The following is a 22370-nucleotide window of genomic DNA, read 5'->3' as shown; positions in this document are numbered from 1 at the left end:
TATACTGTGCCATGACCCATACATTTTTAGGATTACATCTATAGTAAACCGACATCCCAGTAGAAAATAAATATGGTAGAAAAGGATTATTATGTGGAAACTGGCAATATTTCAGTATTCACTTCGCTGTAAGATCCTGCAGTTACAAGAAATTCCCAGTGAGTAAAGACTGTTTAGACCAAAGTTCAAATGTCATGGTGACTCACTGTCCGGTGGTGGATCCACTGACTGTGACAGTACTCCAGGTTCCCACCAAGCTCACATGTTAGCTGGCCCTTATCTACGTAGCCATGTAAGTCAGACAGGGAGTTCAGCATCACAATCTGTAAAGACAGAAAAGATATTCACATACAATACTGTATGTTATAAAGTCACCTATGTATTTGGACAGTGAACTAAAAATGTTTAATTTGGCTCTATACTCCAGCATTTGGAATTTGAGATCAAATGTTTCATATGAGGCGACAGTTCAGAATGTCACCTTATATTTGAGGGTATTTTCATACAGAAATATTTAACTTTTTAGAAATTAAATCACTTTATGTATTGTAAGAATAACAGGCTAAGGCCTAGTTTTCTGTGACATTTTCGTGGCAGAAAGCAAGGACTGGAAATGCTGACAGGAAGGCCCCACTCACACACTTATGAAGAGGTTTCACTTACACTCGCACAAAGGAGAATGAACATTGAGAGAAAAATGTACATTGACCCTAGAAAAGAAGAAAAAGAAGAAGAAATGAATTGGGACTGAAATGTATTAAAATAATAATTGAATGTTAAATGTTAAATATGGTTGGAAACAATGGGGAATATGTTAAAGGGTGACTGAAGTAATACAGTAAAATGGTTAAGGATGAGATGTTTGTTTTAAGGTACAGTACATTTGGAGATAGATAGAGAAATGTTACAATGTTGAAATAATAGGATGAGGGTGGGATGTTGAATGTTTAAGATGTAACTGGAGTAATAAGTTAGGTTGGGGTGAGATTAGAATTGAGTGAAACTTGAATAGTAAAGGTTGATTTAAAAAAAAAGGAAAGTGAGATACCTAGTTAGTTGTACAACTGAATGCCTTCAACTGAAATGTGTCTTCAACATTTAACCCAACCCCTCTGAATCAGAGAGGTGTGGGGGGGCTGCCTTAATCGACATCCACGTCTTCGGCGCCCAGGGAACAGTGGGTTAACTGCCTTGCTCAGGGGAAGAATGACAGATTTTTACCTTTCGGTTACTGGCCCAACGATTTGAAGGGAAAAAGAAGTGTTCATGTTTAAAACTAGTTGTGATGATGATGTTTAGCTATAGGTATATTAAGGGTAATATAAAAGTAACGTTCTACAAGGAATCCTTAAGGTTCCCTTATTGATAGACATTTTAAGTAGCTGTTAGAGCTGTAAGACATCATTTTTCTTGTTATTAAATTATATGCTTCTCATAAAAGTGTAATATATAAACAAATATTGCATTGGCAGCCTAATAGGGGTTTAGATAAGGGCGCTGGAGGTATCTAATCCATAGTTCATTTTTGCTTCTCATAATTGCTTGTGTGATTATTGATTTGTGATATTGATTGATTGAGCTGGGACTCCACACCACAACCTGTTACCAGTTATCCTACCCAGTAACAGTGCAGACCAATCAAAATAACCTAAGCCACCTGGCCCACACATACACACACCAGAGAGTTAGCACTCCTCACAACTTTATAGGGAGACCACTGGACAGGCAGCATTTTGCTCCACACACCCAACCAGGACAACATTCAAGGCAAGTAAATTACATAGTACACCCTACTGTACATGTAGATATATATACATACATATTCTACTACTTTTTGCACCTTTTATTTCAATTTTATTTATATATTCTCCTCCCTGCTACTTGATGAAGCCGAGTAAGGCAGAAACGCGTTGTGGCTGGGACTCCTCTAGATCTGTAGTGTTGCTGTAAGGAAGGCAGGTTCCACACAGACGTCTTTTGGCTACTATTTTATTTGTACACTTTTCTTTCCTTAATTGGATTTTTACACAGCTCTCATATATATGCACACACTAGGATGTAGTGGAGTGTGACGTTGTATGTTATCCCTCACACCACTTGTGGGGATGTATGTGTATGCTTTTGTATTTGTAAAAAATATGTGTACAGGCACATCCCCTTTTATGTTCATGTGTGTATGCATGTGTACCCCCACTCCATCCTTGGTCCCAACCCTACTGACTAACACTCAGCCATCGCATTTTACCAGTAGGCTACCCTAAAAATAGAAAGGTGGCCATTAGGACAGTAAAAATAGATCTTTAATAGCATTTCAGTGTTACCGTGACCACAGACTCTTAAAAATGTACTTTATATTTATCCTAAATGATCCCTTGGATCCTGTACCAATAATCACTAGGGAACCAATTTATATTTAACAAAATATTGAATGTTCTTCTCTTGGGGTTACCATGACCATGGACCCTTGACCAATAGGAAACAATTACATTTAAAAAAATAAAAACATATACATATATTATTTATATTTTTATACGTTTCTTGAACTCGGAGTTACCATGACCAAGGACCCATGACGAAGAAAAACTATAAAATTGAACATAAATAACTAAAATTACAACAACAACAAAAACCCTCACCAACCCACCATCCTTCCAAAATACCTCTCATCAACACCCCCAATGGACGAGAACTTTTTTTCTCCAACTACTCTTGGGACTACGACCTTGGCGACTCCCCCGCAGCGAGTAGACCCTAAGCAATTAGGCCCGGCCATACACCAAGCAAGAAGACAGGAGGAAATGGAAGAGACCGGACTCCTTCGGGACCCCTCGTGGTCCTGTTGGCAGACCTATCGGCACAACCCTCCCAGCCCCACAAAAACAGGAGACTCACGTACCGCGCTGGACGACTATCTACCCCAGTTTAGAATTGGATTGGCAGTATGTCCAGTAGCGCGTGTTTCACCCTAGCGGGTTGGGGCAGCTAAAAGTGGGGCTTTCGGGTCGGGCGCTGCACCTGGAGGCTCGCGTCGGCCATGTAATCCCTGGGGTGCCCAGATTATGTCTGGCGGAGAATTGGATCCCACAGAACAATTCTTCACTGGGGGACCCCTTACCCCGCCGCACTAAGCCTGGACAACCGATCCACCTTTTTACCTGGACTACGAATAAATTCACTGTCTAGGGAGGATATACCTCTGGAAACGTTACAATCCTGGAAGGGAGTAGCTCCACTGGTCACTATCACCCGAACCACTGAGTCACCTACGACCGAGATGGTAGTTCAATGACTTACCACTCGACAGGGACACATGGCAACCAACTGAGGTCCGGACCTGCACAAGGTACGCAACTCGACGGTTTTGCCTGATCCTACGCCGAGTATACCCATACAGACCAGCTGGATTTGACTAGACATGGGTTGATTCAGAGTTAGGGTCCTGGAAGGGAATAACCCCTGAATTACACACATGATTAAAAACATCCAGGACCTAATACATAGACAACGTGGAACTAAGAGAGAAGGATCCGATGGGGAGTAAACTCCGAGGTTGCACTATGCTTTCCACATCCGTTGACAAGCGGACCTAGACATCATGACCACACCACTCGATATGGACACATGGCAACCAACCGAGGACCAAACCTGCATAAAGTGCGCAACTCAATGGATTTTGCCTGGTCCTACATCGAGTCGACAGACCTACCTGAACTTAACCATTCTAAAAACTATACCTGACCCTAACCCTAACCATTATAAAAATCCATACCTAACCTTAACCCTTACCCTAACCTTGACCTAAATATTAAAAAACTATACCTTACCCTAACCTCAACCCTAACCTTAACCATTCTACAAACTATACCTAACCCTAACCCCTACCCTACGGACAGACAACTTTTTAACCCAACTAATGGGTTAATCTACAAGTGTGCAACCATGGGGCCTACAACTTTGGCCGGTCGCACCCGGACCCCTCCAGCCTACGCACATATGAGTGGAGTACACCCCCTCCCTTCCCCCCTCCGGTTTCCACGTGTCAGAGATGGAAGTGGATCAACCGACTCAAAACTAGAAACCAAACACTAGCCAGTCACCGCTGCATTGCCTGCCGAGGGATCTGGACACAGCAAGCCAAGGAAATTCTTATCTCTGAAATTCACTGGGATCATTTAAATCAGGCTTTTTTAGGGGTGTTGATTCTCTACCCATTATACTTCTCCTAGGAATGGTTTGATGGTGAACAGGTCAAAAATAATCATTAGATTAAATACAACCTAAAATAGCTTTACCAGGTGTATGAAGGACATCACTTCTGAGACCTCCACCAACACACACCTTCCACCTGGGAAACAACTAGAACGACGGATAATTCAAGACCCACCTACTCCAAGTCTTCTCAACCAAGATTTTTTAATCAAAAGACCTACCCAACCCCTCACTGTTAGGTAACCTAACCGGAACCATTCCAACCCTAACCTGAAACATTCCTACCCTAAACCTAACCTTAACCATTCTAACTTTGACTTTAACCCTAACCTTAACCATTCTTACCCCAACACAAACCTTAATCATCCTAACTCTAAACCCAACCCGAACCTTAACCATTCTAACTCTGAACTCAACCCTAGCCTTAACCATTCTTACCCTAACCTTAACCATTCTAACCCCAACACAAACCTTAATCATCCTAACTCTAAACCGAACCCTAACCTTAACCATTCTAACTCTGAACTCAACCCTAGCCTTAACCATTCTTACCCTAAACCTTAACCACCCCAACCCTAACCTTAACCATCCTAACCCTAATCATTCCTAACACTTAACACTAATCCTAACCTTAACCCTAGCCCCTAACCTTAACTGCAATCCTAGCCCGAACCCCCCTGTGTGTGTGTATTAGTATATGTATCTGTGTCTGACCTTATGTTGTTAAATGACTTAAATGTTAACCTTGTCTGTCTCTTATAATGTACTGTGATCCCTATTTTGTCAATTGGACCTTAAAAGACTTAACCAACTCCTCACCTACCCGTAACCTAACGTTAACCATTCTAACCCTAACCGCAACCATTCCAACTCTAAACCTAACCTCAATCACCCTTACTTTGTCCTTAACCCTAACCTTAACCATTCTAACCCTAACGCCAACCTTAACCATTCTAACTTTGACCTTAATCCTAACCTTAACCACCCTAACCCTTACCTCAACTATTCTAACCCTAACCCAAACTGTAACCCTAAACTTAACCATTCTACCCTAAACCTAACCTTAACCATTCTAACTTTGACTTTAACCCTAGCCTGAATAACTCCAACCCTAACCGTAACTATTCTAACCCCAACCCAACCCAAACCTTAACCCTAACCTTAACCATTCTACCCTAAACCTAACCCTAACCTTAACCATTCTTACTCTGACCTCAACCTTAGCCTTAACCACTCCAACCCTAAACTTAACCATTCTAACCGCTACCATTCCTAACTCTAACCCTAGACCCTAACCTGAACTATAATCCCAGTTCTAACCCCTCTGTGTATGTGCGTGTGTGTACATGTATCTGTACCTGACCTCATGTTGTTAAAGACTCTTGCTCCCTTCGGTCTCAACGTGGACTTTGACCTGAAGCCATTCGTGTGATTATTGTGATTTTACTATTGTAAATGTTTGTAGGCTTATTAAGCCAAATTGTATCTATGATCGTATAATATCCATTCATGTTTTTGGTATGTTATTGCTTTATCTGAGAATTAACCAATGATATCAGGCCACGATTATAGACACCTGTGTGTGTCATTTGACACTATATACAGTTGAAGTCAGAAGTTACCATACACTTAGGTTGGAGTCATTAAAACTAATTTTTCAACCACGCCACAAATGTCTTGTTAACAAACTATAGTTTTGGCAAGTCAGTTAGGACATCTACTTAGTCATTTTTCGAACAATTGTTTACAGACGGATTATATCTCTTATAATTCACTGTATCACAATTCCAGTGGGTCAGAAATCGACATACATTATGTTGACTGTGCCTTTAAACAGCTTGGAAAATTCCAGAAAATTATGGAATGGATTTAGAAGCTTCTGATAGGCTAATTGACATCATTTGAGTCAATTGGAGGTGGACCTGTGGATGTATTTCAAGGCCTACCTTCAAACTCAGTGCCTCTTTGCTTGACATCATGGGAAAATCAAAAGAAATCAGTCAAGACCTCAGAAAAAAAATGTAGACCTCCACAAGTCTGGTTCATCCTAGGGGCCATTTTGCAAATGCCTGAAGGTACCACGTTCATCTGTACAAACAATAGTACGCAAGTATAAACACCATGGACCACGCAGCCGTCATACTGCTCAGGAAGGTGATGTGTTCTGGCTCCTAGAGATGAACGTCTTTGGTGCAAAAAAGTGCAAATCAATCCCAGAACAACAGCAAAGGACCTTGTGAAAATGCTGGAGGAAGCAGGTACAAAAGTATCTATAACCACAGTAAAACGAGTCCTATATCAACATAACCTGAAAGGCCGCTCAGCAAGGAAGAAGCCACTGCTCCAAAACCTCCATAAAAAAGCCAGACTACGGTTTGCAACTGCACATGGAGATGCTTGCAAAGTGAAGAACACCATCTCAACCGTGAAGCACGGGGGTGACAGCATCATGTTGTGGGGGTGCTTTGCTGCAGGAGGGACTGGTGCACTTCACAAAATAGATGGCATCATGAGGAAGGAACATTATGTGGATATGTTGAAGCAACATTTCAATACATCAGTCAGGAAGTTAAAGCTTCATCGCAAATGGGTCTTCCAAATGGACAATGACCCCAAGCATAATTCCAAAGTTGTGGCAAAATGGCTTAAGGACAACAAAGTAAAGGTATTGGAGTGGACATCACAAAACCCTGACCTCAATCCTATAGAAAATTTGTGGGCAGAACTGAAAAGGCGTGTGTGTGCAAGGAGGCCTACAAATATGACTCAGTTACACCAGCTGTCAGGACAAATGGGACAGAATTCACCCCACTTATTGTGGGAAGCTTGTTGAAGGTTACCCGAAATGTTTGACCCAAGTTAAACAATTTAAAGGCAACACTACCAAATACTTATTGAGTGTATGTAAACTTCTGACCCACTGGGAATGTGGTGAAAGAAATAAAAGCTGAAATAAATCACTTTCTACTACTATTCTGACATTTCACATTCTTAAAATATTGTGGTGATCCTATCTGAACGAAGACAGGGAATTTTTACTAGGATTAAATGTCAGGAATTGTGAAAAACTGAGTTTAAATGTATTTGGCGAAGGTGTATGTAAACTTCCGACTTCATCTGTAAACTAGTCACCCCACAGTGTTTGTCATTATACCCAGATGTCATTATACCCTTTGTCATTATACCCTGACAGCTTGTCTGTATCACACCAGTCCCCGCTCTTCCTCCTCCTGGCGCTCGAGGGCGCCAGGCTCTCCAGGATTACGCAATCCACGATCAGTATGCACACCTGCCTTTCCCCGTCACGCACATCTGCGCTCATTGGACTCAGCTGAACTCTATTACTTGTGTTATTGCCTTCCCTATATCGGTCTGTTCCCTAGCTCTGTTCCCTACTTCGGGATTGATGTTTGTCATATGTCCTTGCTTACCCGTGTGCTGATGCTGGTCCTGTCATGTTCTATGTCCAGTCCTGATTAAATGTACCTGCTTCTCCTGTCCGACGTCACTCCTTACAGTCTGTCAAAACGTTGGTTATTAAAATATTGCATCTGAGCTCCTAGAGTGTGCGGCTCTCCTTTAATTTTTCAAGTGTTCTACTCCGCTTAGCCAGCACCTCACCTAAATTGGTGTGCGTTTCTTTCGCCTCTAAATTGTGAAGATCTCCACAAACCTGCGACCTTTGCATGCTATCTTGAAAATGCACCCTTTCTATGATTACACATGACTTATAGTTACATGACGTATAGTTACAGTAACTTCAAAATGTGACCATGGATCTGTTACTCATTTTAAAGTTCAATAAAAACTGTTACATTAGTTTGTAAGAGACTTTAGGCTATTTACTGTATTACAAAAGTCATAATTAATTGTGTTAAGTTGGTTGCTGTTTTTTTATATTTAATAAATGTGCAAACATTTCTAAAAACTTGTTTTCGCTTTGTCCTTATGGGGTATTGTGTGCAGATTGATGAGATAAATAATTTAATCAATTTTAGAACAAGGCTGTAACGTAACAAAATGTGGAAAAAGCCAAGGGGTCTGAATACTTTCAGAATGCACTGTAGGACTAAATCAAATATTGTTTTATGCACTCTGTGTTATGCACTCTATGTGTTATGCACTCTATGTGTTATGCACTCTGCCATTGTGAGGCCGGATTGGAGGTACTGCCATTTTCCAAAACGACGTGAGAGACAATTTATGGTCGATAAATTAACATGAAATTATCTGGCAACGGCTCTGATGGACATTCCTGCAGTCAGCATGCCAATTGCACGCTCCCTAAAAACTTGAGACATTTGTGGCACTGTGTTGTGTGACAAAACTGCACTGTGGCCATTTATTGCCCCCAGCACAAGATGCACCTTTGTAATGTAATGTCCTATCCTAGGTATTCCTTAAAGAGGTGGGGTTTCCGGAGACACCTGAAACCCCACCTCTTTAAGGAATACCTAGGATAGGATAAAGTAATCCTTCTCACCCCCCTTAGAAGATTTAGATGCACTATTGTAAAGTGGCTGTTCCACTGGATGTCTTAAGGTGAATGCACCAATTTGTAAGTCGCTCTGGATAAGAGCGTCTGCTAAATGACTTAAATGTAATGTAAATGTAATGATCATGCTGTTTAATCAGCTTCTTGATATGTCACACCTGTCAGGTGGATGGATTATCTTGGCAAATGAGAAATGCTCACTAACAGGGATGTCGACACATTTGTACCCAAAATGTGAGAGAAATAAGCTTTTGTGCTTATGGAAACTTTCTAGGATCTTTCAATTCAGCTCATGAAACATGGAGTCAACAATTTACATGTTGCGTTCATATTTTTGTTCAGTATAGTATCATTGATGATATATGGCGTATAGAGTACGGTTACATTACATTTGCTCTGTTAAACCTGCCCTTTGGAATGACTTCGATAACAACCATGAATCTATTTAGTTAGCACGGCTTGGTTAAAACCCTGGATGGATAACTGTAGACATATTAACTCTCCAGTAGGAGGTGCTGCCCAGCCTACAGTCTTTTTCTGATAGTGGATTTAACGTTGAAGATCTGACATTGTTTCAAAGGTAGAAATTCAACATAGACAAACCTTGTATAAAATATGTTGAAAATTGGTTACCACGATGACATCATTTTGTGGTTGAAATGTCAGTCTCAAAACAACAGTTTACATTGATGACTTTCTGCAAATCCAATGTATTTTCCATCTAAAGTACCTTCAGAAAGTATTCAGACCCATTGACATATTCCACATTTTGTTGTGTTAGAGCCTGATTTTAAAATGTATTAAATTTAGATTTTGTGTCACTAAGTATTCAACCCCTTTCTTATGGCAAGACTAAATAAGTTCAGGAGTAAAACATTTGCTTAATAACAAGTCCCATAAAAAGTTGCATGGACTCACTCTGTGTGCAATAATAGTGTTAAACGTGATTTTTGAATGACAACCTCATCTCTCTACCCCACACATTACAGTTATCTGTAAGGTCCCTCAGTTGAGCAGTGCACTTCAAACATAGATTCAACCACAAAGGCCAAGGATGTTTTCCAATGCCCTGCAAAGAAGGGCACCTATTGGTAGATGGGTAATAAAATACAACTAAAACAGACATTGAATATCCCTTTGAGCATGTTTAAGTTATTTATTACACTTTGGATGGTGCATCAATACACCCAGTCACTACAAAGATACAGGCGTTCTAAATCAGTTGGCAGAGAGAAAGGAAACTGCTCAGGGATTTCACCATGACGCCAATGCTTACAGTATAATGACTGTGGTAGGAGAAATCTGACAATGGATCAACAACCTTGTAGTTACTTCACAAATCCAGCACATCACTGAGAACCACTCTCCATATTTTTAAGAATAGTGATGGGTGTATCATGTTATGGGTATGCTTGTAATCATTAAGGAATAAGGAGTTTTTCAGGATAAAAAAATAAATGGAGTGGAGCTAAGCACAGGCAAAATCCTAAAGGAAAACCTGGTTCAGTGTGCTTTCCACCAGACACTGGGAGATTAATTCACCATTCAGCAGGACAATCTAAAACACAAGGCCAAATCTACACCAAGAAGACAGTGAATGTTTCTGGGAGGCCAAGCTACAGAGACCTGAAAGAGACCTGAAAATTGTTGTCTAGCAATGATCAATAACCAATTTGACAGACATTGAAGAATTTTGAAAAGAATAATGGAGAAATGTTGCACAATCCAAGTGTTCGAAAGCTCTTAAGACATTTACGCAGAAAGACTCACAGCGGTAATCACTGCCAAAGATGATGTAACGTCTGCTTCCAACTCACACTCTCCAGATCCCAATCACCTGAATTTTAATCACCTGTTCACACACCTGTATGTCATTATCACACACTATTTAGTTCAGTTCTTTGCACCCCTTCACTGTGAGGTTTTGTTTGTTTTGTGACACGCTCTGGTTCTCCCCGTGAGTTACTACTCCCGTGTATCATAGTTTTTTCCTGCCTCACTAACGATGCCTTTTTCTTATTCCCTGACTGTACATTAGCCTATCGGATTTCCTGTTATCTACCCATTGCCTGATCTCCCAGACTACGTTACTAGCGTTTTCCCTGCCTGTACTGTTGCCCTTTTGGACCCCTGTGTATGACCTTCTGCTTGCTCCTCTGGTCCTTTGCGATAAACACCTGCTGCGCCCTGCGCTTGAAACCTCCCTTCGTGTTCATTACAGATGATTCTAACATGTATTGATTCAGTGGATTGAATACTTATCAAATCAAGATATTAGTGTTTTATTTTTCATATTTTCTTTTCGCACAAAGGTTCGATTTTTACACTTTGACATTACAGAGTATTTTGTGTAGATCATTGCCAAAAAATGACAATTAAATCCATTTAATCCCACTTTGTAACACAACAAAATGTGGAAAAAGTCAAGGGATGTGAATACTTTCTGAAGGCATTGTCTGCCTCTGTAACTTTCTCAATCATTATAAATAATTAATTCATGATTATCTGTAACCATGAGCGTCCACGTTAATTTAGAAGTGTTTAGAAACACATTTTATTCTTATTACTTTAAAAGTGACTCCTGAATGACACAATACATTTACCAGATACAGTAAATATGAAAACAGATATGTATTAAATTACCCTCAAATAAAAGGTGACATTCTGTAATGTTGCCTCATATGAAACATCCAAAATGCTGGAGTATAGAGAAAAAGTCTACGTTTTTGCTTCATTGACCAAATAAATACGTAGGGGAGTGTAGATGTTAATGCAACTTCCTCTGCATCACACTCTGGATTTGGCTAAATACTCCCTCAAGGGTTATGTAATAGCCCACTGGGTTTACTTACACTGGTTGAATCAACATTGTTTCCACGTCATTTCAATTCAATTACCTTGAACCAACGTGGAATAGATGTGGACTTGACATCTGTGCCCAATGGGGAAGTGTCATGGTGTGCTAATGCAGCATGAATTGATGTCTTGTGTCTTCTGTGAGTTTTACTACAATCAGGTGTTTGGCTTATTACAGTTCTCTATTAACACTTCCTCACCAGATGTCTTGACTTGAATCATACAACACTTGCATAATGATGGCATGCCCACATGAGTTGGTGAGGAATCTGAGGTTTTGGAACCTTTGTCTTGGAAAATGTGTACAGTCATGCAGGAGAATTTGCCTTCACCAAAATTATTGAAAGGATTAAGGGAAATATATGAATGTCAGGTCCAAATTGATTGGCACCCTTGATAAAGATGAGCAAAAGAGACTGTATAAAATAAATAATTCAAATACTGAGCTATATTGTACAGTATGCAAAGAAAAGCAACATTATATTATTTTATACTAATATACTTGCACAGAGAAAAATAGGTGTCAAAATGATTACCTTTCAATACCTCCCTTGTGAAGATAACAGCAATGAGCCTTTTCTAAAATGTTTTATGAGATTGGAGAACACATTGGGAGGGATCTTAGGCCATTCCTCCATACAGAATTCGTTGGGATTTTGTGGTCAACTAACCATTTCTCTGTGGATTTTGATGTGTGCTTGGGGTTATTGTATTGCTGGAAGATCCACTTGGAGCCAGGATTCAGGCTCCTAGCAGAGGCAAACAGGTTTTTGGCTGAAATGTCCAGGTACTGGGTAAAGTTCATGATGCTGTTGACCTTAACAAGGGACCCTGGACCAGTGGAAACAAAATAGCCCCATAACATCGAAGATCCTCCACCATATTTTACAGTAGGTACTGGGTTCTTTTCTGCATATTTATTTAGACGCAAAACCCACCAATGGTGTTCGTGGCCAAAGACCTCTATTTTCATGTCATCTGAACATACAGTAGCACCTGTTCCAATCAAAATGCCGTTTAGCAAACTCTAGGCGTTCACATTTGTCGGATGACATGAAAATAGAGCTCTTTGGCCACGTCCACCAGTGGTGGGTTTTGTGTCGAAAGAAAGATGCATATGCATTGAAGGTATTGAAAGCATGGGTGCGAATACTTTTTACCCCTATATTTGAGAGAACATTTTTTAAATGTTAAAGAAAATCTCTTTCTCTGAAAAATTGTATTAAATAATATCATTTTGCACATTTTTATCAAGAGTGACAATTTTGGACCTGACTATATATGTTGGCAGATTAGTAGCTCTACATAAACAAGCAAAACATGCAGTGAGTACATAGTCACTGTTCTAGCAGTTAGTTTACCGGTGAACATCACACTGCCATGCAAAACACCCCATGACATCAGGTCACTCACTATCTCACACCCAGACACAGAGGAAACGTTTCTAAGATGATCTAAGAGTTGGACACGGTGAGTGGTAGCAAAGCATGCTTACCGGTACCTTCATTTTAAAGTCATCCCGGTGCAGCTTCATGCCTATGTCAGCGACGGCCCTCTGGAAGAAACGGGAGGGCCTCAGCACCAACACCAGCTGGAGGTTCCCTGGAAATGCCCCCTAGTGGCCACAGGTACAAAGCACAGCTTCATGACATTAGTTCTGAATGTGGAGGGAGCTCCTGCTCTGTTTCTACTTTCTATTATGTATCTCACATATTATACTTGGGAAGAATTTGCCTTACGCAAGACTTCCTGATATAGAAGCATTGGTCTATTTTACAATGGTACATAATGCTGAGATAAAATAGCCTGGTTCCATACTTTTTGTGCTGCGGCAAACTCTTCTTGATGCCAAACACAAAGAGAAGTCGAGTGAAGCACAAACAGACTGGACCACCAGGAAAAAGATAAAAGTGTTGTCGGAAGTTAAATATGGATGTCTTCATACCGCTATCCGCGTCAGCGAGGCCTTCACTGAGCTCCATTTGTCCCGCCTGCGGTCAATGATTATAACGAAACCGATGCTGGCAGCGTCCAAACTAGACAAGGAAAGATAGAAATAAACACATGCGGTAGGTGTAGCTATCCAAGCATGCAGTCACAAGACATATCCAAGAGGGCACTACAGTACACTGCTCTATTCTGTCTCTGTACATTTTAAACAGAGTTTATACCAAATCACTTCAGCGCTCACTGAACCAGGCCATTATAGTTAACAGTGTAAGAGGAGCTGTGTAAGCTTGTTTAATGTTTGGGGTGTTTTACAGGGAAAATGTTAAGTGAGGGTCATTAACATTCTCAATGTGTTACTCTGACAAAAGGGTGAATGAAGTTGCTCCCCTATCAGCACAAGACGTTTAAAAGACAATGAAAAGAATGTGTATGTTTAATGTCTTGTGCTCACTGGGTGGTGATCTTACTGTGTTATCTGGACTAGTATATTCCTACTCGACTGACTGAGTATTTTCCTGACTGAGAGCAGTTTACACGAGACCAGATTAATTGAAGACTCACTGTGTCATGAGAGAGAGAACAATATCCCAGATGTGCCATTTTCAGGGGGGTATTTCACAAGACACCCTTTTCACATTTTGCCTCACCCTGAGAAATGTGTCTTGTGAAATACAGTCAGGTACATAATTATTGGCACCCTTGATAAAGATGAGCAAAAAATACTGTATAAAACAAATAATATACAAATACTGACCTATATTCTATGCTATTTTATTTTATACTAATACAATTGCTCAGGGAAATAGATTGTGTTTCTTAACAAGTAATAAATACAATTAATGGAAAAAAAAGTGTATTTTGATTCGTGTTTGGGGTTATTGTCTTGCTGGAAGATCCAATTGTGGCCAAGTGTCAGCCTTCTGGCAGAGGCAACCAAGTTACATGAAAATAGAGCTCTTTGGCCACACACATCAGTGGTAGGTTTGGCTTTGAAAAACAGAAGCATACGCAGAGAAGTACCTCTTACCTACTGTAAAATATGGTGGTGGATCTTTGATACAGTCTTTCTTGCTCATCTGCAGCATATCAAGGTTACCAATAATTATGGACCTGACTGTATCTTCAGATCTGTGGTTAGTTGGGAGCAGGAACCACATCCCATACAGAGGGAAGGTAATGGTATTTAAAGTGCCTTCAGAAAGTATTCATACCCCTTGACTTTTTCCACATTTTGTTGTGTTACAACGTGGGATAAAAATTGATTTAAGATTGATCTTTTGTCATTTTTGTCACTGATCTACACAAAATATTCAGTCATATCAAAGTTGAAGAAAATTTATACAGTATATATTTTTTATGACAAATAAAATGCTAATATATGTTGATCGTGTTAGTTTTACCCCACTTTGGCAGCGATATCAGCTGTGAATCTTTTTGTGTAAGTCTGGAAGAGCTTTTCCCACCTGGATTGTGCAATATTTGCCCATCATATTTTCCCATCACCAGCTGTCAAGTTGGTTCTTGATCATTGGTATATTTTCAAGTCTTGCCATAGACCTTCAAGTAGATTTAAGTCAAAACTGTAACTAGGCTACTCAGGAACATTAAATGTCTTCTTGGTGAGCAGCTCGCGTAGATTTGTCTTTTTTAGGTTAATGTATTGTTGAAAGGTGAATTAGTCTCCCAGTGTCTTAACCAGGTTTTCCTCTTGGATTTTGCCTGTGCTTAGCTCCATTACGTTTATTTTTATCAGGAAAAACTCCCCAGTCCTTGCCGATTACCCACAATCTGATGCATCCACCACCATCCTTGAAAATATGAAGAGTGATACTCAGTGACGTGTTGTGTTGGATTTGCCCCAAACATAACACTTTGCCACATGTTTCGCTGTATTACTTTGGTGCAAAGTTTACAAACAGGATGTATGTCTTGGAATATTTTTTATTCTGTACAGGCTTCCTTCTTTTCACTCTGTAGTTTATTATGGAGTAATTGGGTCGTTCCACAGTTTACCCATCTCAAGAGGTTGAATAAAAGTTGATGATTTCATTTGAAATCACCCATACATTCTCTCGGGACAGGGGAAATGGAAACTCGATGTGTACAACAGGGAGGGGCAATTGAATGCTTCACAAAAACAATTCATTGTTCAAATGTTTCTAGCTTGTCTATCTATGGGTAACATGGTTCAAATAAAATCTAATATTATTGGTCACATACACATAGTTAGCAGATATTAATGCGAGTGTAGCGAAATGCTTGTGCTTCTAGTTCCGACAGTGTAGTAATATGGTGGTCCTTCTTTGGCTCAGTTGGTAGAGCATGGCGCTTGTAACGCCAGGGTAGTGGGTTCGATTCCCGGGACCACCCATACGTAGAATGTATGCACACATGACTGTAAGTCGCTTTGGATAAAAGCGTCAGCTAAATGGCATATATTATTATTATTATATTATTAATATCTAACAAGTAATCTAACAATTCCACAACAACTACCTAATACACACAAATCTAAGTAAAGGGATGGAAAAATAATATGTACATATAAATATATGGATGAGCAATAGGCAAGATGCAATAGGTGATATAGAATACAGTATACAGTGGGGCAAAAAAGTATTTAGTCAGCCACCAATTGTGCAAGTCCGTGTTGCCCAGCAACGGCCCCAAAACATCACTGCTCTAGAGAAGATCTGCATGGAGGAATGGGCCAAAATACCAGCAACAGTGTGTGAAAACCTTTTGAAGACTTACAGAAAACTTTTGACCCCTGTCATTGCCAACAAAGGGTATATAACAAAGTATTGAGAAAAATACTTATTTTCCACCATAATTTGCAAATAAATTCATTAAAAATCCTACAGTGTGATTTTCTGGATTTTTTTTTCTCATTTTGTCTGTCATAGTTGAAGTGTACCTATGATGAAGATTACAGGCCTCTCTCATCTTTTTAAGTGGGAGAACTTGCACAATTGGTGGCTGTATCAAATACACAGTAGCATTACAGTAAGCTTCTGTTCTCCACTGTGGGAAAATAATGTGCACCAGAATTGCAGAATTACATTTACATTTACATTTAAGTAATTTAGCAGACGCTCTTATCCAGAGCGACTTACAAATTGGTGCATTCACCTTATGACATCCAGTGGAACAGCCACTTTACAATAGTGCATCTAAATCTTTTAGGGGGGGGGGGGTGAGAAGGATTACTTATCCTATCCTAGGTATTCCTTAAAGAGGTGGGGTTTCAGGTGTCTCCGGAAGGTGGTGATTGACTCCGCTGTCCTGGCGTCGTGAGGGAGTTTGTTCCACCATTGGGGGGCCAGAGCAGCGAACAGTTTTGACTGGGCTGAGCGGGAACTGTACTTCCTCAGTGGTATTGATCTGAACTGCATAACCATGGGAGCATATTTATGGTTGTAGTGGAGCTGCATACTTTACCTGGGGATGCTAGTCAGATATGTGACAACATTCTGGAAGTCCTCGTCTAGGAGGTCGCCGAAGCCTGAGTATTCAGGGAAGGTGATGATGGGGGCGCCATCTTTCCCTCTTCCTCCTACACACATATGGTTACATCAATAGATTGGCAGAAATGTGTCCATTTTGTTACATTCATTCATTTACACCAGGCTTCTACAGTAAAATAAATATTTATTTGGATAAAAAACGACATTCTGCTGTTACAGATCTGATGGGTGACTTTATATCAATAGAAAAGTTATATTTCTATTAATCAACCACAAGGTGGTGACATTGGGCTGTCAGCACAAATTCGGATTTGATTATTTTTTGCCAAAAGTCATGATTGAATCAAAACTTATATGAAACTAAATACGTTTGATGAGTGAAAATGTTGATATGACAATCTAAATGAAGAAATATTTCAAATAATCAAAATTGTCTCACTAAATCCTGAAACAAATGAAGCAATCAGAGGCAGCCATAATATAATCCATGATCATATATCTCTCCAATCAGAGATTTATCAGTTAAAGTGCATCACTATGAGAAAGCATAGTGGAACAGCAAGTCACCCTATATCTAAATTGTTCCTCCTCACTCATCATCATGCCCCAGTGCCTGCATTCCTGAGTGGAGATAGGAGTATAGAGGTCAGCCTTATGAAATAGATTTTAGGGTGAATTCCTAACTTCAATACAGTTCAGTTTGGGATGACAGAGGGGAACTGCTGTAAATTGTACCTCATCTGGCTGAGGCAGTCTGATCTTCTACTTGAGGCCCCACCCGAGTCTGGGCACTTACATTATTTGGACATACACTGTATTACTCTTATTCCGGAGGAGCACGTCAGGAAATGCTGCCTTTCATATTAGTGGTGAGGTAACTGTAGCTCTTTACTTTTACTGACTAACTTTTTCCCTTCCTAACTCCTCCTCTGCCTTCTTCTCTCTGTCTCTCAGTTCTAAAAATGTACTAACACTGACAAGCAAATCACATAGACAAGCATAACAGCCTCCTCCCAAACTCAGATGTCTTTGTGCTAAAAGCAGCGTGTAGTTTATTTCCTGTGCCATCTCGTCTGCCATCCATCCCACTGGGTGACAACTCATCTATCCATCTTCCCAGCCAGACACATCCAATTATTTACCTGCATATGGCAGAAAAATACACCACGGGGAATCCTCACATATGTCAGAGCTTCTGTTGCCTACCTCTCTCACTGACAACAGTACACAAGATAACAATTAGAGCTGTACAATACTGCCCTGTCTAGAAAGCTCAACTCAGCATCACCTCATCAGGTGTAAGGTAAGTAGTGCAGAAATATAGGTGTGGAGGTAATACTGGAATAGCGTCAACAGCGAGGTGGCATTTGCTTGTAAACAGTGGCGTAAAGTACAGTACTTAAGTAAAAACACTTTAAAGTACTACTAAAGTAATTTTTTGGGGTAGCTGTACTTTACTATTTATAATTTTGACAACTTATACTTTTACTTCACTACATTCCTGAAGAAAATAATGTACTTTTTACACCATACATTTTCCCTGACACCCAAAAGTACTTGTTACATTTTTTATGCTTAGCAGAACAGAAAATTGTTCAATTCACGTGCTTATCAAGAGAAAATCCCTGGTCATCCCTACTGCCTATGATCTGGCGGACTCACTAAACACACATGTTTTGTTTGTAAATTATGTATCAGTGTTGGAGTATGCCCTTGGCATACTTGTGCCATCTGGTTTGCTTAATATTAAGAATTTGAAAGTATTCATACTTTTATATTTGATACTTAAGTATATTTTAGCAATTACATTTACTTTTGATACTTAAGTATATCTAAAACCAAATACTTTTAGACTTTTACTCAAGTAGTATTTTACTGGGTGACTTTCACTTTTACTTTAATCATTTTCTATTAAGGTATCTTTACTTTTACTCCAATATGACATTTGGGTACTTTTTCCACCACTGCATGTGACTCTGTCAGGTATCAGCATCACAATATGGAGAAAAGGAATGGAGACCAATGTTTTAAAACTGTACAAAACAACCCAAACTCAGTGACAGACCCACTGAGAATAAAAACAGGCTTGCTGTGTAGATAATTAAATATATTGTGCTTTTTCCACAGTAAAATGACATAACTTTGAAAGCTAGCTTTGCTGACCCAGGGTTTTTGGAGTAAGACACCAGCTTGGCAGGAGCGCAGCTGGCTGACCCTTGGTGGTTTGACATGGATGGGAAGGAATGGAAACAATCCCTGTGGAGCCAGAGGCTGTGGCGTAGAGCTCCCGTCCAATCAACCTGGTCTCAGGGCAATTCGTTGGATTTGGTACGTAAATCTTTTACTCCATTTAGTATGATATATTACGTTACGTTACGTTATATTACGTTACGTTACATTATGAATGGAATAGCGGTTCTACAATATCATACGAATTGGAGGACATATCGTATACGTCTCACCCGGTCATACAAGAGCTTAATAATTGGATGATGTAACTTATCATAAATCTTAGAGGATGTATAGTATTATCCGTCTTTCTCTGAAATCAAGTTGCTTGTTTCAACAAAGGAGAATGACTGGGATAATGTACATTGGTAGTTAGGAGAACTAACAACAAAGGTTAGGATCATTTATGTAAAAGGTTAGGAAAACTACTAAAACGACAAAGGTTAGGAGAATTTACGTAGCAGTTAATGGGAAATGAGTCACGGTTAGAATAAGGCTAAGCTAAAATGCTACAGTTGTTCCCGACGCGACTCGAACACCAACCTTTGGATTGCTAGAAGGTCGCGGTATACATCCACACATCTTCCCTGACCAACCTCCCTACTTTTGTTTCTGTCTAAAGTAACTAGACCATTAGTACATATCATATGCCTTGGAGGTGCTCAGAAATACGCATAGTATGTTTCGTGTAGTATAGCTCTGAGGCTAGGCTAGCCCAATAACTACCAACAACTCCTTCTGTTATCGGTCCAGCTTAGGCCCTGCACCTCTGTTCATGTCTCAGGTACTCTTCTATGTCTCTGGTAACTCAAAGGAATCTTCAGACTGAGGTGATCTGTGAGTATACGGACATTATTTAGTGGACTCAATATTCTCAAATACATGTTAATAATAATGTATAGTATGTACACAGTCACTGCTTCTGCATCCCAACTTAACTGAATGGAAAAAGTGGCCATTTTATCCACTCTGAACAAAGCTCATGAATATGGCCAGAGAGACAAAGACATCCTGGCAGGAAATGGTTCATGGTGTAATGTGATAATTCTGTTATTGTCCTGGAACAGACTATGGAGCAGACCAGACCTCTCTACTGTCTCAGACAGGAAGTGATTAAGAGGCAATCCTATCGATCAGTAGTTAAAAGGTTCAAGCCCGGTCACAACTCAATCATGTCTATAACGTCAACAATGGAAATGGCCTTGTAACTCATAACGGATATGACAAAAAAAAAAATTCTGACCGTGATAAAAACGAATGAACAAACATTACATTGTGCTGTTCTGTATAACTGTAAAGTAGATATAATCACCTCTGACTAAAATGTGATTATTCTGTCATTCCCATATTTGCTCCTTCACAAAGGGAGAGGAACTCGAATATCTGCCCGTCTTTGTGTGAGGGAAGCAGGGATAAGGCGAGGAGACTGAGGCCTAGCTACGTACCTGAGAGCAGGGCAAACTGCCGATGCAGCTGCTCTATGATGTCGACAGCAAGCAGGGGCCTGATCTCCTGCTGCATGATCTCATCTGGGGAGGGAGAGGAAAACAACAGGGAGAACACCTCCAGTCAGCAATCACAATATCATAGGAATGTATAGGAAAGAGAGCAGCATTAAACAACAGGGAGAACACCTCCAGTCAGCAATCACAATATCATAGGAATGTATAGGAAAGAGAGCAGCATTAAACAACAGGGAGAACACCTCCAGTCAGCAATCACAATATCATAGGAATGTATAGGAAAGAGAGCAGCATTAAACAACAGGGAGAACACCTCCAGTCAGCAATCACAATATCATAGGAATGTATAGGAAAGAGAGCAGCATTAAACAACAGGGAGAACACCTCCAGTCAGCAATCACAATATCATAGGAATGTATAGGAAAGAGAGCAGCATTAAACAACAGGGAGAACACCTCCAGTCAGCAATCACAATATCATAGGAATGTATAGGAAAGAGAGCAGCATTAAACAACAGCGTACAATGTGTCCCCACAAATCAAGTCCTGCGGCCATACATTGGCCCAGTCATCATCGGTGGACAATCCATCCACATGTCTGACAGGTCAGTATGACCTGTGGAAAGTGAGGCCAAGGCACGGCTCTGGACATTTCCACAAATAAAATCAAATCAAATGTTATTGGTCACGTACACATGGTTAGCAGATGTTAATGCGAGTGTAGCGAAATGCTTGTGCTTCTAGTTGCGATCATGCAGCAATATCTAACAAGTAATCTAACAATTTCACAACAACTACCTTTTACAGACAAGTATAAAGAAATGAATAAGAATATGTACATATTAATATATGGATTAGCGATGGTCGAACGGCATAGGTAAGATGCACTAGATGGTGTAGAGTATTGTATATACATATGAGATGAATAACATAGGGTATGTAAACATTATATAAAGTGGCATTGTTTAAAGTGACTAGTGATACATTTATTACATCCAATTTTTTTTATTAAAGTGGATCGAGATTTGAGTCAGTATGTAGGCAGCTGCCACTCAATGTTAGTGATGGCTGTTTAACAGTCTGATGGCATTGAAGCCTACCACTGTAGTGTCGTCTGCAAACTTGATGATTGAGTTGGAGGCGTGCATGGCCACGCAGTCATGGGTGAACAGGGAGGACATGAGAGGGCTTAGAACATACCCTTGTGGGGCCCCAGTGTTGAGGATCAGCGTGGTGGAAATGTTGTTTCCTACCCTGACCACCTGGGGGCGTCCCATCAGAAAGTCCAGGACCCAGTTGCACAGGGTGGGGTCGAGACCCAGGGTCTCAAGCTTACTGATGATTTTGGAGGGTGCTATGGTACTGAGCTGTAGTCGATGAACAGCATTCTTACATAGGTATTCCTCTTGTACAGATAGGATAGGGCTGTGTGCAGTGTGATTGCGATTGCGTCGTCTGTGGACCTATTGGGGCGCTAAGCAAATTGGAGCTGGTCTAGGGTGTCAGGTAGGGTGGAGGTGATATGATCCTTGACTAGTCTCTCAAAGCACAGTGTCTGTTCTCTTGCAACAGTGGTCTCCATGTCTACCGCTGCCCCTCGCAGTTAATACCTTTAGCTGTGAACGCAGATCTTTGTGTACCTTCATTCAATTTCCATAACATGCTTCTGTAGCTACTGTATCCCTCCTTTCAGACATATGTT

General features: G+C 40.3%; 1 protein-coding gene across 12 annotated transcripts in view; it reads right to left on the bottom strand.

The window, feature by feature from the left end:
- Positions 1 to 22370, bottom strand: part of mcf2l2 (MCF.2 cell line derived transforming sequence-like 2) — a 116427-nt gene that overhangs the window by 70479 nt on the left and 23578 nt on the right. For 10 of the 12 annotated variants that reach the window (XM_035782658.2, XM_035782699.1, XM_052458308.1 and 7 more), the window contains exons 2-6: positions 20652 to 20735; positions 16952 to 17066; positions 13506 to 13596; positions 13056 to 13175; positions 207 to 323 (exon numbers count right to left, since the gene is read on the bottom strand). In XM_035782658.2, the coding sequence (XP_035638551.1) occupies positions 207 to 323; positions 13056 to 13175; positions 13506 to 13596; positions 16952 to 17066; positions 20652 to 20735 (527 nt within the window). Of the gene's footprint in view, positions 1 to 206; positions 324 to 663; positions 707 to 13055; positions 13176 to 13505; positions 13597 to 16951; positions 17067 to 20651; positions 20736 to 22370 lie in introns of those variants that run through there. The other 2 variants (XM_035782667.2, XM_052458317.1) reach the window with 2 other exon arrangements.

This window comes from Oncorhynchus keta, chromosome 1 (genome assembly GCF_023373465.1).
Source record: "Oncorhynchus keta strain PuntledgeMale-10-30-2019 chromosome 1, Oket_V2, whole genome shotgun sequence".
NCBI lineage: Eukaryota > Metazoa > Chordata > Actinopteri > Salmoniformes > Salmonidae > Oncorhynchus > Oncorhynchus keta.
The sequence above is the reverse complement of the archived record's forward strand: the minus strand, read 5'-3'. Positions and strand labels throughout refer to the sequence as shown.